This window comes from Tetrao urogallus, assembly GCF_951394365.1.
Source record: "Tetrao urogallus genome assembly, chromosome: 23".
NCBI classification, from domain to species: domain Eukaryota; kingdom Metazoa; phylum Chordata; class Aves; order Galliformes; family Phasianidae; genus Tetrao; species Tetrao urogallus.
In genome coordinates this window covers 4908585-4923315 of record NC_136836.1, presented here as the reverse complement: position 1 = coordinate 4923315, position 14731 = coordinate 4908585, and the positions used below count along the sequence as shown (strand labels likewise).

The 14731-nt window shown below is 45.0% G+C and overlaps 1 protein-coding gene across 1 annotated transcript in view; it reads right to left on the bottom strand.

The window, feature by feature from the left end:
• Positions 1 to 14731, bottom strand: part of CSMD2 (CUB and Sushi multiple domains 2) — a gene marked incomplete at both ends in the record, with an annotated part of 226948 nt that overhangs the window by 51761 nt on the left and 160456 nt on the right. The window contains 7 exons of the mRNA XM_079545965.1: positions 945 to 1041; positions 4517 to 4641; positions 5166 to 5369; positions 7751 to 7846; positions 8009 to 8122; positions 10869 to 10985; positions 11789 to 11983. Coding sequence (XP_079402091.1) covers positions 945 to 1041; positions 4517 to 4641; positions 5166 to 5369; positions 7751 to 7846; positions 8009 to 8122; positions 10869 to 10985; positions 11789 to 11983 — 948 coding nt within the window. The remainder of the gene's footprint in view (positions 1 to 944; positions 1042 to 4516; positions 4642 to 5165; positions 5370 to 7750; positions 7847 to 8008; positions 8123 to 10868; positions 10986 to 11788; positions 11984 to 14731) is intronic.

Genomic DNA, 14731 nt, shown 5'->3' with positions numbered 1-14731 from the left:
AAGAACAGAAAGTCCTTTAACTTAACAAGCTCTGTTGGTTTTGATCAGGTTCTAATGAGGCCAATTGAGAAATACCCAAGGCCTCTCTGCAATGGCCTTTTCGAGGTATAATGATGAATTCCATCATGTGAAGTTTTACCACTTACAGACCAGACAGATTGAAAGCACTGAGAAAAGAACTGCTGAAGGGAAGCAGTGTGAGTGGAGCTCTGGATTCCTTCTCCTGCTTCGTTCCCTGGAAGCTGCAGCAGCAGATCAAGGCAGTTCTATCCAGAATGCAGCTCCGGGAGGAGAGTCTGCCAGCCGTTACGCATGACTCTCCCAGCCTCAAAGCCCTCTGAACCTGCGCTCATTCAGCAATCAAGAATCAGGGCCGTTGGTTGGCAAGTGCTTCTGCTATTTGAAAGCTTCACAGTGCTTTTGGGCTGCTGGTTACTCCCTGCTCTGCCAAAAACCTCAGTTCCCCAGTACAATGCAGGATAAATGTTGTTTTGCAGCCCTCGCTCCATTCTGGTGCAATCAGCCAGGAGGTGAACCTGCCTGTGCAGTGGTATGAGCCTGCACAACCCAGCAGTGCTGCACAACTCCCAGCCTGTGGAAACGGTCCTGAGTTAACACAGCTTAGAGAAAATGCCAGGGCACACCGGGGAGGTGGATAAAAAAGGAAAAAAGGAAAGAGGAAAGGCTCATCTGCAATAGAGTGCTTTCCAGCAAGGGTTAAAATAATAAAGATGGGCTTAGGGTAAGTTTTTGTAACAGAGATAAAACTCAGAGCTACACACGTACACACACTAGCATTCACTTTACTGCTGCTGGAAGAGCTTGAAGGTGCTGGTGATTTCCAGCACGTGTTTGTACGTCGTGTATGTGCTGAAGTGCAGCTGATGCTAATTGAAATGAAGCTTGCACGACGCATTTCACCAAACACAATGTTGAGCACTTACCAGAGAAACTCCCCAGCATGGTGGCTGTGTTGTCTCCTCCATCAAACACTTCCAGGGAATCCCAGTTCTGCTCAGTGACAAAACTGATCACCTGTATCTGAAGTAATAATGGAAAGGGAGGGGAAAAAAAGAGATTCCTCAAGACTTCTGCAATGTTTTCATGTGAAAGCAATCACTAGCCACCCAGAAACTATTACAAGAAGAAGGAAACCTCCATTATATCACAATATCTTTTAATCCAGTGAAGCTCTCTGCAGTTGTCTTGCTTCCCAGCTTTTAACCCCATTACTCCAGTTGCATTTTCAAATTTCCCACCTTTCTCTGCCATGCACTGCAGGGTTTGAAGGTTTATACAAGTCACTTGACTCCGTGACTCAGAACTTCAATACAAACCTTAAATGAGTAACATCATGGTATCTCATGAATCTGCATTTACCCCGAAAAGCAGCTCCTGTACTTCAGTAATGATAGAGATGTAATTGCACGGTAGATTTGTTTTCCTTAATTATCACTCAAATTAATTCTGCCTTTATTTCTAAGTACTGGGAGTTCAAAGCATTCGGTGGGCCAGTACAAAAAATAAGCCGTGCTGTAGGTCAGGTTTGTTGAATTGCCTGAAAGAGTCCAACAGCAAACCTGAGAGAGATCCAGGATTACATGGAGCAGCCGTCCTGAATCTGCAATGCTCTAGATGAAATTTTCAGACACTCAAACTTATTTTCTAGGCCACCAATCTAAAAATGAGGTTCTTCAATGCTCCGTTTCCCCGTGGCAGAGGCACTGCTGCTCAGTACCACTCCTGGGTTTGGGGAGAAAGGTTTGGCAGCTCCAGCAGGTAGATGCGTGTTCACATCCACCCTCATGCATCTGCTCACTGGAGAGACTCCATTCTTTGAGGTCTCTTTGGATGGAGATTTCCTACTAAGCCTGATGCTTCTGATCTCAGCAGCCCTGCTGAATTCAATGGAATGACTCCCTTAAGCTCTGAGCTCAGCAGGGCACATTTGCTGGGCAGAACTCTTGGAAGAGGCTTTGACACACTGGAAATCGAGGCAGCATGCTCACACACGCGTTCCTGTGCTCTCCTCTTCCCTCTCCCTCTGTACTTACACACCTGCTTCAAACACCTACTTTCCTTTTGCTCTGGTAAACACAAAACACAGACAATCAAATCCCATGATTTCCGCCGTTTTAACCTTTTTTTTTTTTCTCATTGATTTATTCTGAATAATAAAGCAGACAAAAAAAGTTCCAGGAAAGTTTCTTTTAAAAAAAGAAGAAAAAAAGGAAGAGTTCATCTAGCAGAAATGGCAGTGACCCCTACAGAGCCATCAGTGATGGCACTGACCACGTCAATACCTTCCAGCCTGTACAATTACACTCCTGTTGTGACTAAAATTATTGAGAGGCCATGGACTGAGAACGTGCATTTATTTTGTTTGCTCTTACATTTTTTAAATTATTTATCCACTCCCATGTCCCCAACTTAACGGAATAAACATTTTTAAGGGCCTAATTCAAGTCTGACATGTGGATTCACAAGGGATCTGCATCTATTTACTGCCATGTATATAAATTAATTCACCCAGGAAGGTTTGCTACAGGAATGAATAATTCATGGCAGAAGTGCTTGCTCATACACTGATTACATAAAAATCCTACTAGTGACTCGCCGCTGCTAAGGAAGTTTTAATTTCACCTCCTTCCCTGATTTACAGCTGTTTAACCTTTAATTGTTGTACAAAATGAGGGCAAAGCGATGTTTAAATTAGTATCTAATAACCCAGAGCATGTTGCATGCAGCAGTGGGTGACCAGGGTGGTGCATGCAGGGCGAGCTGATCGCAGCAGGCCAGGTTCCTCCCATCAAAGGACTTCCACTGGAAGTACCAGAACTGGTTTGCTGTCAGGGAAGATGTCACCCAGCATCGTGCCCATGTGTAGGGGCAGAGCTGGGCAGGGAAATGCAGTGCTCTGCAGCTGGGATTGGGGTTGGACACTGCAGGGCTGCTGAGAACTAGGACTGGACCTAGAACACCGCTCTAGAACTGGAAACTCAGCTTCAGGTGTGACATGGCAACACTCAGCTGCAGGATGCACCCTTTCTTAGTTATTTGCCTGCACTCTGTGTTAGATCCCCAAACATCTTCTCTTTGCAAAATGTATGTAGCAGGAGGGAAGAACCCTTTAAAACACTTTTGACATTACATTTTCTACTTCGACATCCAATAGCTGCATTTGCACAGCAAAAGAAGTGAGAAACAAATGCTTTTAGCAGCCTGCTGTAATAGCTCCTTTCCTCTAAGCTCAGCAGATGTACACAAAAACAGCTCCATGGGCTGAGAAACTGGCAGCAAGGGTCTGCATTCAGAACACAGCAGTGCAAAATACAGACATTTATTTACATCACTTTAAAAATTAAGCGAATTATCACCTCCTGGTCCCAGGAGTCCTGAGCAACTTGCAAACTGCCTCAACTGCTGAGACGTTTTGCTGAGCTAAATGGATCCCTCTGCCATTTAGGGGTTTGGAGCACGGCTGAAAATTCAGATGAACAGAAAAGAATTGACAATAAGCCTTGAGGCCTTTGAAAACATTAAGTTAAACGGCTTCAAAAACAGATGAGGGAAAATGGGAATTTGCTGGACGTGGCAAAGGGCACAAGCTGGTGTTCCAGGCTTGGCCACCACGCTCCCCAGCCCACTATTCAGCTCTGAGTTACACTGGTGACATCATGGAAGACTATTCCTGCAGAAAGGCAGAACTGTAATCTAACAGCACAGAGCTGATGTTGCAATATAACTGGTGAGAGAAGCACAATATGGCAGAGGAGGAGGAATCCACCTGCAAGTCTTCTGGCCAAACACATGATAGAGAAATGAAAGCACTTCGGGAACAAAACCCTTGTGAAGAGGTGAAAAGAAGACAGGAACCCTCTGTTAATGAGAAGAATGAACCTATTAAAGCATCCATCTTCTCTGCATCAACTGATGCCAGTGTAACGCGTGGTGAGACACCTTCTGTAGGGTGAAGTGCACATGTGCTGAATGGGAACATAATCTAAACTTTGGTCTCTAATGTTGGGCTTAATTCTCTCCATCCTCTAGCAGGCAGGACTCTCTGCAGAGAAACGATAAGGACCACACAAAACCTGGAGGGCCCATTTACCTGGAGACAATGAGCAGCAAAGCTCTAATTGTATAATCATACTGCTGTAACTCTGCTGGCAGAACAAAGCTGCACTGGCATGCTGAGCAAGCTGCTCTTCCTTGGTATAGCTTACAATGCTTTCAAGGTTGCATAATGCAGGAATATAAAGGTATTTACCCCAAATACCACAATTATTTTGTTGCAGCAAAACAGCCACATGGTTCCAAGTATTTCTCATGGTGAGTGCCTCCAGGAGGCAAAAATCCATGGGAATATTACCCACTGTATGGCAGCTGCAGTGTAAATGAATGTCTGATTCCAGAGAATTACACATTCAACCCATCTTAGCCTCCCAGCACACAGCCTCTATGTGCACTAGATGCTGTGTTTTCTCCTTTCTGTATCATGCTGCTAACTCAGTACCTGGATTCCTGCTCCCTCGGGGACTGATATCTTCCACACACAGTTGAGGCTGTTCAGATACGGCTCTGGGAAGCCAGGGGAGAGGATGGTGCCTTTGCGCTCAGTCAGATTTCCACCACATGGCACTGGAATGAGCAAAGCAATGCTTGAACATGAAAGGGTTTGGCTTTTATACAGGAACATTCTCTTTAAAGTATTTATTCATTGGAAAAAACCAAACCAAAACAAAAAAACCAAAAGCAGAATTGGATCATGATTTAAGGACATGATTTGTAGGAATAATCTCTTTTCAGTAACTCTCCCAGGTAACTTCTATCATCAGCTGCAAGCAGTCCTGACAAGAGGGCAGCACAGAGTGTTTCAGCATGTGAACTTGTTCAGGACTGCTCTCCTCTGAAGAAGAAGAAAGCGTTTTTAGATCCTATTTACACTAGATGCTACCCTGGATTCCACAACTGAGAACTGGATCCAGTTGTCCTTTCTCAAATATTTAAGGCTCTTGTTCACCAACAGGCCTGTTTGTACGTGCAAGATAAGAAACAACTTTCTTGGTTTCCTTTTAACCATCCCAAAAGCTGCCACTTATTTTCCTCGCACAAACTGCTGTCCCATTTTGCCTTTTGCTCAGCCCCGGGCCCAGGACACCTACCCACACAGGTGGGGACAGAGACGTTCCACTGAGCCAGCGCTCCAGGCATGGTGAGGCACTCGATGCTGCGGGATCCCTGCAGTACGTAGCCGGCGCTGCACTCGAAACGCACCACAGCCCCCACTGCAAAGTCGCTGCCCAGCCGCCGGCCGTAGCGCGGCTCTGGGACGGAGCTGCACTGCGTGGCACTGGTGCGAGGAACCGCTGGCGTGGCGCAGGAACCGTCAGCAGAGAGAGGAGCGTGCGATTGCAAAGCAAAGAGAAGACAAACAAACCCACACACAAAATACGTGAATGGAGCGGTTAAAGCAAACGTTCGGGAAATACGAAGTGTCCAGATTGCAAACGCTCTTCAGTACAGGAGGGGAGTACAGGCAGTTAGCTCTTGGAGGACAGGGCTCAGCTATTGGCTCTGCATTTGCTCAGCACAACCTGTGCCAGAGCGCAGCAAAGCCCATGGTCAGGACCAGGAAGGGCAGAAAACACAGCCCTGCAAGTGCAAGTTAGCTTTCTCTTATTGTCAACTTAAAGATCCAACAAAAATAACACAGGAACTTGATGACAGTAAAAGCCCAAAGAGTGGCTGAATCCAAGCACAAGCAGTGGGAAGGAAAAGAAATAACACTGCAACCAAACTTGTGCCAAGACAACTGTTACTTGAAGCAAAAGTATTTAGGACACTACAGAACCATGGATGCTGTCTGTATGCCTTCAGAAAACGTTATCACCACATCCAGAAGATGATTTCTACATAGAGAAACTGATGAATTCAGCAATGACTTTCTGAAAAGTTGGCTTGCTATATAATGATAGAGCCTCAGCAGAAAACCCTTTGAGGCTTCTCAGCTCTCTTGGCCACTTTACCAGAAATGACAGTAATTTTAAACAACCTTCTTTGTGATGGGAAGGGTAAGAAAAAGAAAAGGGCATCACCAATTGTTGAAACTGTCTGCATTCCTGTTTAATACTGAAAACAGTAGCTAAAGAAAGAAAGAGAGAGTCTGATAGAAAAACTGGAGGGAAGTTTGAGTCAAAGAAATGTCTACTGCTGAGGAAGAAACCAATTCGTATTTATCTCTGAGTTGCTTTACAATTTATTAGTGTTTAACGCCCGAGTTGCTGGGATGGGGGAAAATACAGAGATGATGAGCACATTAGCTATATTGTTTGATTTTAATTTGTTTCAGAAAGATGAATCTCAAGTAATTCTGTGTTTTTGTTTTACCCACAGTGCATCTGACTCCTTCAGCAGTCACACGTGATGGCTCCCCAGCCAACACACAGACTGCCTGGGCAAGTGGACAGTGAGACACTGAGCTGAGATGTGGGTGGGCCTTGGAAGAGGAACAGAGAGGCAGAAACAATCCACTTGTGGTGATGTGCAACTTTAGCTAAAACCAAGATAGCCAGAAAACTTGTGGATCTGTACCATTGCTCAGACAGCCCCAGTGCGGCCATTTGGAGCCAACGAGCATCTGCCTTGCCTCTCTCCAAACCACCAAAAGAACCTTCATGTCTGACTCTGTAGCTCTGCTTTTCAGTCCAGATTGCTTTCAAATGTAGGCTTCCAATTCCTTAACCTCAGGGGAACTTGCCGTTCACGTTCCACCACTGGATGGGGGAGTCTTTGAGAGAGGCAGAACTCATTTGTAAAAAAATCAGAGTACATACTATTGGATCCCACCCAGGCAGGTCAAAACCAGGCATTCCTCTTGCTTTTACTATTGCAGCAATCACTGAGGAGTGTGCAGGTCGTAACTAGCACACAGGAAGGAGGAAGTAATCCTTACAGACTCCATTAAAAAAAACTTGTTTTGGCAAAATCTGTGACGATTACTGTCTGAACTACGGTTATTGTAAAACAATTAGGTAGAAATTAAAAATAATGTATGTCTGGATACTACAAAATCCAAAACATGCCTTACTTCACTCCTGGAGAAGGTACAAGTAGTCCCTGCTGCCCGTGGCCCCTTTTGCAGTAACACATGTGAATGCTTGGCTGAAGCACAACTAGACAAAGCATGTGCGTGAGGAAAACACTTCTGTTTTCCCACTCTTCTGTACATCACTTTACTGCTTTAAAATCTCTAAGTGGGACTCACTTGATGCAATGCAAGCTGTTACTGAAAGGATCAAAGGGCGAAGTTTGACAGCAGGGGACCTAAGCCTATGACACGCAGAGAACTAGGATTTTACAGAGCTGCTAGACAAGTGTTCAGCTGCTTACGCTGAGAAATATGATAAAATGCCAGTGGGAAAAACTGCTTGGGTATAAATCTCAAGAACTCACTGTGTATGCAGGCATGATTCAATGAGATACTTCTGATACTAATCCTGGGACGTGCGAGGGCTGAGGCTGAGTGCAAGTGGAAGGTCTGAATACTAAGCACCTCCAGGAACCACCTGCAAGCCCCTGCTACCAAAATAACCTCCATCTCCTTTGGTATTTCCTGTTCAGACTGAAAGTGCACAATGACCCACAGTGCCAAAGTCAGTTAACACTGTTTACAACACTTGAAGACATATTTTTGACCGTTATCTCTTAATACCTACCCAAGGACACCTTCAGAACAAGCTATGCTCACCTTGGTAGACAAAATGAAAGCCTTTGGCTGTAGATTGACCCTTGGAACTAAATTTGATGAGAATCTGGTTGGTGGTGGCTAATGGCAATGATTCACCTGGATGAGGACAAAGAGTAAAAACAGAGAAGACAGATTACAGCATCAGTGGCTTACCGAAGCTTTTCTAGAGCTTGCACACAATACTGTTTCGCTCAGAGCAAAGCATTAAATATCAGACTATCTTTCAGCTTACTTTTTTCCACAAAGGCAGGTCCGTACCTGTATGAGAGCCTGAGAGGGAGCTGAGCAGCCGAGAGTGCTGGTTGGGGCCATCGTGAACCTCGATGATGTCGTTGAGCGCAGTCTGGAAGAAGGCAAACTGCCCAAAGACCACTGCAGAGAGAGGCAGCCCATCAGCCAGGCCAGGACATGTTGTGGCCTACACAGCCAGGCCCTGAGCTGAGGCCTATGTGGCCAGGCCCCAACTTGAGGCCTACGTGGCCAGGCCCCGACTTGAGGCCTACACAAGCAGGCCCCAACTTGAGGCCTACACAGCCAGGCCTCGACTCAAGGCTTACACAGCCAGGCCTTGATTCAAGGCCTGCACAGACAGGCCCTGAACTGTGGCCTACACAGCCAGGCCAAGTTGCGGCTTACATTGCCAGGCCCTGAGCTGAGGCATTTCATGCGCTTTTATTTCAGGAAACTGGCAAGGATAACAAGGGCCTGACTGACAGCCCCAGAAGGTGGGAGTCCTTTATTTATCCACAAAGTCAGCGTAACAGAAGCAGCAACCAGCCTCCCCCGTGTTTGTCTGCCAGTACGCTTTAACTGTGATTCATAGGCCAAAAGGGGCTGCTTTATGAATCATCCCATTTGCCTGCCTACGTAACACAAGGTGTATAATTTCACCTACAGATAATTATTTATTACTTATATTGAGCCTCTGTCATGAGCTGGGCCCCCACTCTTTAGGTGTTGTGCAAAGCCTGAACAAAACAACAGTCTCTGTTCTGAAGGAATTCATTTCTGGGTTGTGCCACTGTGGCCAGGGAGGACCACTGTAAGATAGGAGGACAGTCACAATTTTACAAACAGCCAGTCCTAGGCCAGTCTATGGAGACTGCTAATAACGCCATTCAGTGCTCTGGGTCTCACTGCACACATTGCCAGTGCGCCTGCGGGCATGCAGAGTTGAAAAAAAACAACGATAAAATAATGAGAGGATCAGAGGGCTGTTTGTTTGTTTGCTTAACTAACGCTAAAGACTTCTGTTATTTATCTTTATTTTTTAGAATAAAATAACAGGTTCTTTTCCTCCCAAATCTGCCCAGAGAAGTCTCACCCCTGTCTTTCTCTCCTCCTTTTGCATTTTCAAGTTGTAAGAGCCCAGTTGCAGGTTCACAAGCTGAGAGGTCTCTTGCTGTGAAATTCATCATTCACCAAGCTATAACATTTGTTTCCTGCACATTCAGGTTTCCAGCACAGCTTTGATGCTAGGAGCACTGAAAAAGTGACGACAGCACACCCTGATGCCTGGTGACCACAGAGCAGCAAAGTGAAGGAGATGGGAAATGCATAACATTTGCTACTAATGGTTTTCCTGGCTGCTTTCAATGAAGCCATTGAAAGGCAGCGAGTGGAGAAAAGAAACTAATTTAGCTGTCATCCTATAGTTGGCAGAAGTCACACTTGCAGATCAAGACTGTCTAGCCCATTAGATGCTGTGTTTCTTAAGAGAGTATCAAGACCAGCTGCAGTAAGGCAGGTTAAGAAGTGTGATTATAGTGTAGTATTTCATCCGTTAGAGCCAGGAACTTAGAGGTAACCCAGATCCATTTGGGCAGAAGGGCAATTCAAGTGAAGGGAGCTTATAACTGAAGTGAGCGGCATCTTATTTCACACCTTGCTCTCTTAGCAAAGGAAATCATAAACAACTGAAAAGGCCACGGGGACTGACTAGAACAAGATCAATATAATGCGCTGAGAAACTGTATCAAATAACAGAATTTAGAGACCTTCATCTGCCAGAGCTGTCAGTGCAGGAGCTCTTACAGAGAGCTTTGAATTCCCTTCAAATAAGAAAATATGTTAACCAATACTAATACCCATCAAGCTACTTACCTCAAGTGTTCCTACAATGTCCACCATGCTTTTATCCTAACTGACCAAAATTAAGTGGGATTGGAGTCTATTAAAAGAATGATGATCCATTTAAATGAGTCTGACTTTGATGTGCGTTTATGTCTCAATTCAGTAGACAGACTGAATGAGCAAATAGATGTAGAATATCAGCTCATTCAAGCATGCTACCAGAACACAGATTTGGTGCTGTCAGAACTTCATTTACCAGCAAGCTTTCCCCTTCCTCTCTTAAAAGGTGCTTTCCTTTAATCTGTAGCTGTACCATATTCATTTAAAAGCATGCCATGCACACATCATGATGAACATACAAGAGAAATAACATCTACAAGGAAGCTTTACTCAAGCAAGTTATAATCAACAATGCAAGTGCCTGCCCTCTCTCACAATGCCTGGGGAAGCCATTGTTCCAGTATTGACAGCTTTTCTGTCAGCTGACCATAGGTACCATATGACACCAGCCAGGAGCTAGTTCAGTCCTAATCATTGAACAAGGCTGAACGAGGTTGTCAGAATCTTCAAAATACACCTCGAATTGCTCAACCAATACAATTTGATCTACATAGTATTACCTGTAAGTCCTATAGCTTCACATCAACAAAACTACACATGTATGTGCTTCTTCATGCAGATAGATTATTTAGAACCTCAGTTAGAATGCAATTACAGCAAGTACATCTCATACTCTCAGAGTCTGCTGTTAGTATTAAGCACCATGAATTATTTCTTGCTGATTTTTCAACTCTACACAATTGGATACAGCACAGGAACTGGAATGGGAACGGGACCATGGATTTTGTTAGATTTGTTTTTTTCCTCATTTTTGATAATTCTGAAGTTCAGAAAATTTCCATAAGCTTCAGTGACCTCAAAGCACAATTAGCATGCAACAGTGCCATCTTCCAATTTCCCTTACATCTGTTTCCATATGCATTCATTCTACTGCTTCATCAGAACAACATCAGGTGTCTGAAAATCTGTTAAGAAAGAAAAATACCGTAGTCCTTTGGCACGACGATGAAGTACAAGCAGACTTGTCCACTGGTGTAATTCTGGGGATAATTTGGAGAGAGGACTACACCATCTGAGCCTGTGTACTGACCACCACAGGGCGCTGTAAGACGAAGACGAGAGGAGATCACGAGGTGCCCTTCCCACAGCCTGCCAGAACCACCAGCTTTTTTCCTGCTGCTCTCATATCCATCTCCACACACATTTTGTAATTCTGCGCAGCGTCAGCTGCCCCGACCTATGATCGATTCTGTGCTTCAGGCATTGCAGCTCTCGCTGCAAGTTCTTATTAAGAAAAATAAGGCTTATCCTAACCTGAGTTCATGCCTGCTTCACATTTAATTATTAAGACCATGCTGAGGCTAAGGGATGCCATGTATGGTATTGTAGCCTAATGGGTGATTTGCACTGCTCTCCATCTGCTCCCAGAGCTCAGGGCTTGGCAGCATGAGCTCCTGCTCTTTTTGCCTTTCCCAGTGGCAGAAGCTCTGAGGGGAGCCCAAGATCCCATTCTTCCTGCCAGCAGACTACAGCTCTCTCTTCTGCCGTTTCTTACATTAAGGTCTAACTGCAAAGCCATCACTTAAACCATTTTCTCATTAAGCCAGAAAACAACACACCCACAAACACAACACAGAATATCTAAAAAAAAAGCCTGTCTTCTCAATTATGACCCTGCTCAGGACAGCACATGCTTAAGGGCTCTGATTAGCAGGGAGTCAGGTAAGCAAATGTTCAAGTAAGCTCCTGAATGCTGACTGAAGTCAACTCCTCCTGACCCTACGGTGTTAGAAATGAAAGAACTATGGAACACATTTCTGTCTCTTTGCAAGCAGTTCTACGCAGAAGTAACACCAAGTGCTGCAATGGAATAAACTGCTTTAGCACTGGGCCCTTTCCCCTTACCTGTACAGGTAGGTCGGGGTTTGTTCCACGCAGGTTTCCCATCCTCTCCCATTATGCACGTCAGCGTGGAGACCCCTTCGATATCATACCCTCCATCACAGTAGTAGGTGATGGTGGATCCCAGTTTCAGATCTGTACCCACTCGTGTACCATTTTTAATTGATCCAGGATCAAAGCACGATTCCCTGGGATTTTCTGTAAGACAAAATTGCCAACATCTTTACCGGTCTGGTACAACTGCTTTCAAATTGTGGACAATGACATAGTTTTTGACTTTTCTTGCTTTAGATTCTCACTTGAGCATATCACAAACACCAGCACCACTAGCGGGGCTTAGTTTTCAAGCATTCTCTCAAGCTGCTGAATCTGGGGAATTATTTGGGTCAGATTCTGGTCCAGATCATTCACTGATGCTCAGCTCCAGTAGAAATATACTGTAAGAAGGAAAGCTTCAGTTCACACACATTAACTGGTACTCAAAATCCAATCAACGAGGCAACTACCTACACTTGCCCTCCCTCTTCCTCAGGATGTTGCAGGAAACTGCAAGTCAGGACATATTGAACACAGATTGAACACACACTACATTTCAGATGTGCTACATCTGTTCACATTCTCTCATTGGCACCTATCATGCCAGTATCTGAGAGCTGTCTGCTCTCGCCATGAAACGCAGTGCCACGTGCTAGCTGCTTGACTCTCCAGATGTGCAGCATGGCTGCAATTATTGCAAAATGATTACAAGCAGTTAGACAAAATGAAGGCATTTTTCTCTGCTCACTATGCCCTGCAGAGTTAAAAATCCCATTTACATATGAAAATTTCAGTAAAGACTACGAGCCTTCAGGACTTGGATGTTTCTTTCCTTCTTCTGAGGGCATTTTTTTTCTTTGCTTCTTTCTTTCTTTTCTTTCTTTCTTTTTTTTTTCCCTGCACAAAATATAATTAGAGGCTTTGACTAATCCTGCTCTTTTGTCGTTTGGAAACTGCTCATTAAAGATGAGGGTTTTTCTGAGAGCAATGCGTTTGCGAACAATTTTAATGTGTTTAAGTATTAAATCACGGGCTTTTAGTGGCTGGGGAGGGGTTGGAGGGAGAAAGAGGAAACAGCCAAGCCAAGTCTCGTTTTCGTTCATTTTTTTCTCCCCACTAAAAAACAGGATTCACTTTACGCCCGCCTTTACACAACAGCTGTTCCAGAGATCCCATCAGCGAGGTGTTACCACCAGGAGCAGCTGCCATTGGCTTCTCCTAAAACAACCAGCTCTCCATTCTGGGAGCCGTGGACCTGCTAAACCTTCAGTGCTCCTCACAGATGTACATTCTTGTGCAGAACAGCCATCGCAGCCCACAGAAGGGAGTGAACCGTTTCTTGCATCAGCCAGCCCAGGCCCTGAGGATGAGCAGGGCAGATGCACAGCTCAGAGCCCTCTGCAGCACACAAGTCCTTCGCAAGAGTGCTTCACCCACATTTCCAAAATACTTATTTGTTCTGCTAGTCTTTATCTCCCTGAATTGCTAACATTCACTTCTAGCCCCTTCCATACAAAAGCTGCGCCTGATGGTTTCTTATGACCACTTTATGCCCCTCGTGTGGCTGGGAACAGCCTTGCTGCCTTTCATCTCACAAGTTAACGTGGCTTCAACCTGGCAGCCATCCTCCCAGCCAGCTGTCAGATGCCCGAGCCACGCTCTTGATCTCATCTTCTGCTCTTTCTTTGTGAAGCTGCGTTGCTCAGCACTCAAGTCACTGCAGGCTGCTCAAAGGAGCACCGGCTGATTGCTGACATGGCCCAGCTGCTTCTGATGTGTTCTCCTCATTCCCGACCGCTTCTCTGTTCTCTTGAGGGTCTGTGCCTTCTGGGACACCGCTCCCCTCCTGACACACCAGCACATCTCTGCTGAACGGCCCCACTCGTTCTCAGCAGTACAGAGGAAGGCAGGAGCTCGAGCTCGAGGAAGCACTGGGTTGCATGTTGACAGCAAAAGGCTCATAGAGGGATGAAGAAAAGCCACAGCTAGAGCAGCCTTTGATTTATTGGGCTACAAAGTGAGAACAGTCCTTGCTCATTTAGAATTAATGTTTTATTTTCAATCACCCACTTCAGAAGTTGAGGACTTCACCACGATGTCCCAATTAACATGGAGTCAGGCTGCCAAATGTTTAGAAAAGAATCAAGACAAAAATGCCATGAGAATTGCCTCATTAGCCCATGGAAAGCAGAGATTTTCTGCACTTCCCCTCTTCTTTCTCAAGGAAAACTCAAAGCCTGCAGGAGCTCCTAGACAGAGAGGTCAGGCTTTTATCAGCATGCTCAGAACAGCTCCATCAAAGAGCACTGTCTGCCCCGCGCATCACCAGCTCCATGCCTGTGAACACATGCAAGCCTTTAATAAGCACTAAGCCTTAAAGCAACACCCAGAGAAAATGCTTGAAAGAGTTTTTCACAGCAGTCATCATAGACTGAAGAAAAGACAAATTACATCAGGATCTCCCAGCCCAGGCGCAGCACAGCCTCCTCCCACTCATCCCAGCAAACCAGACTGCCTGATCCAAAGAAAACCTCTGTGCTTTCGCATGATGTTGTTCCAGGCTCACGCAGCATTTCCCATTTCTTTCAACAGCAAACAGTACTAGATGTTTTTTAAACAGCTTGCCTTGCAACAGACTGCACGGTAGAGTTTCTGGGAGGAATTTCCACCTTAAATAACCCATAAGTAATGCTGAGTGTATGTTTATATGCTCAGGATGGGCGAAATACTTCTGGCAAAATAATAATGGATTTAAAATAAGGTGAGGTGTTTTTTTTTGTTTTTTCTTTCCCCATTCCTCTGGATGGGTGAAAAGTAATCAGTTTTGCTTCGTTTGCTTTCAATTTCACGCCTCTTCACTTTTGGCCTGAAACAGAAACAGAAAGCACTAAAAAAGCGTGAGAAACCCTC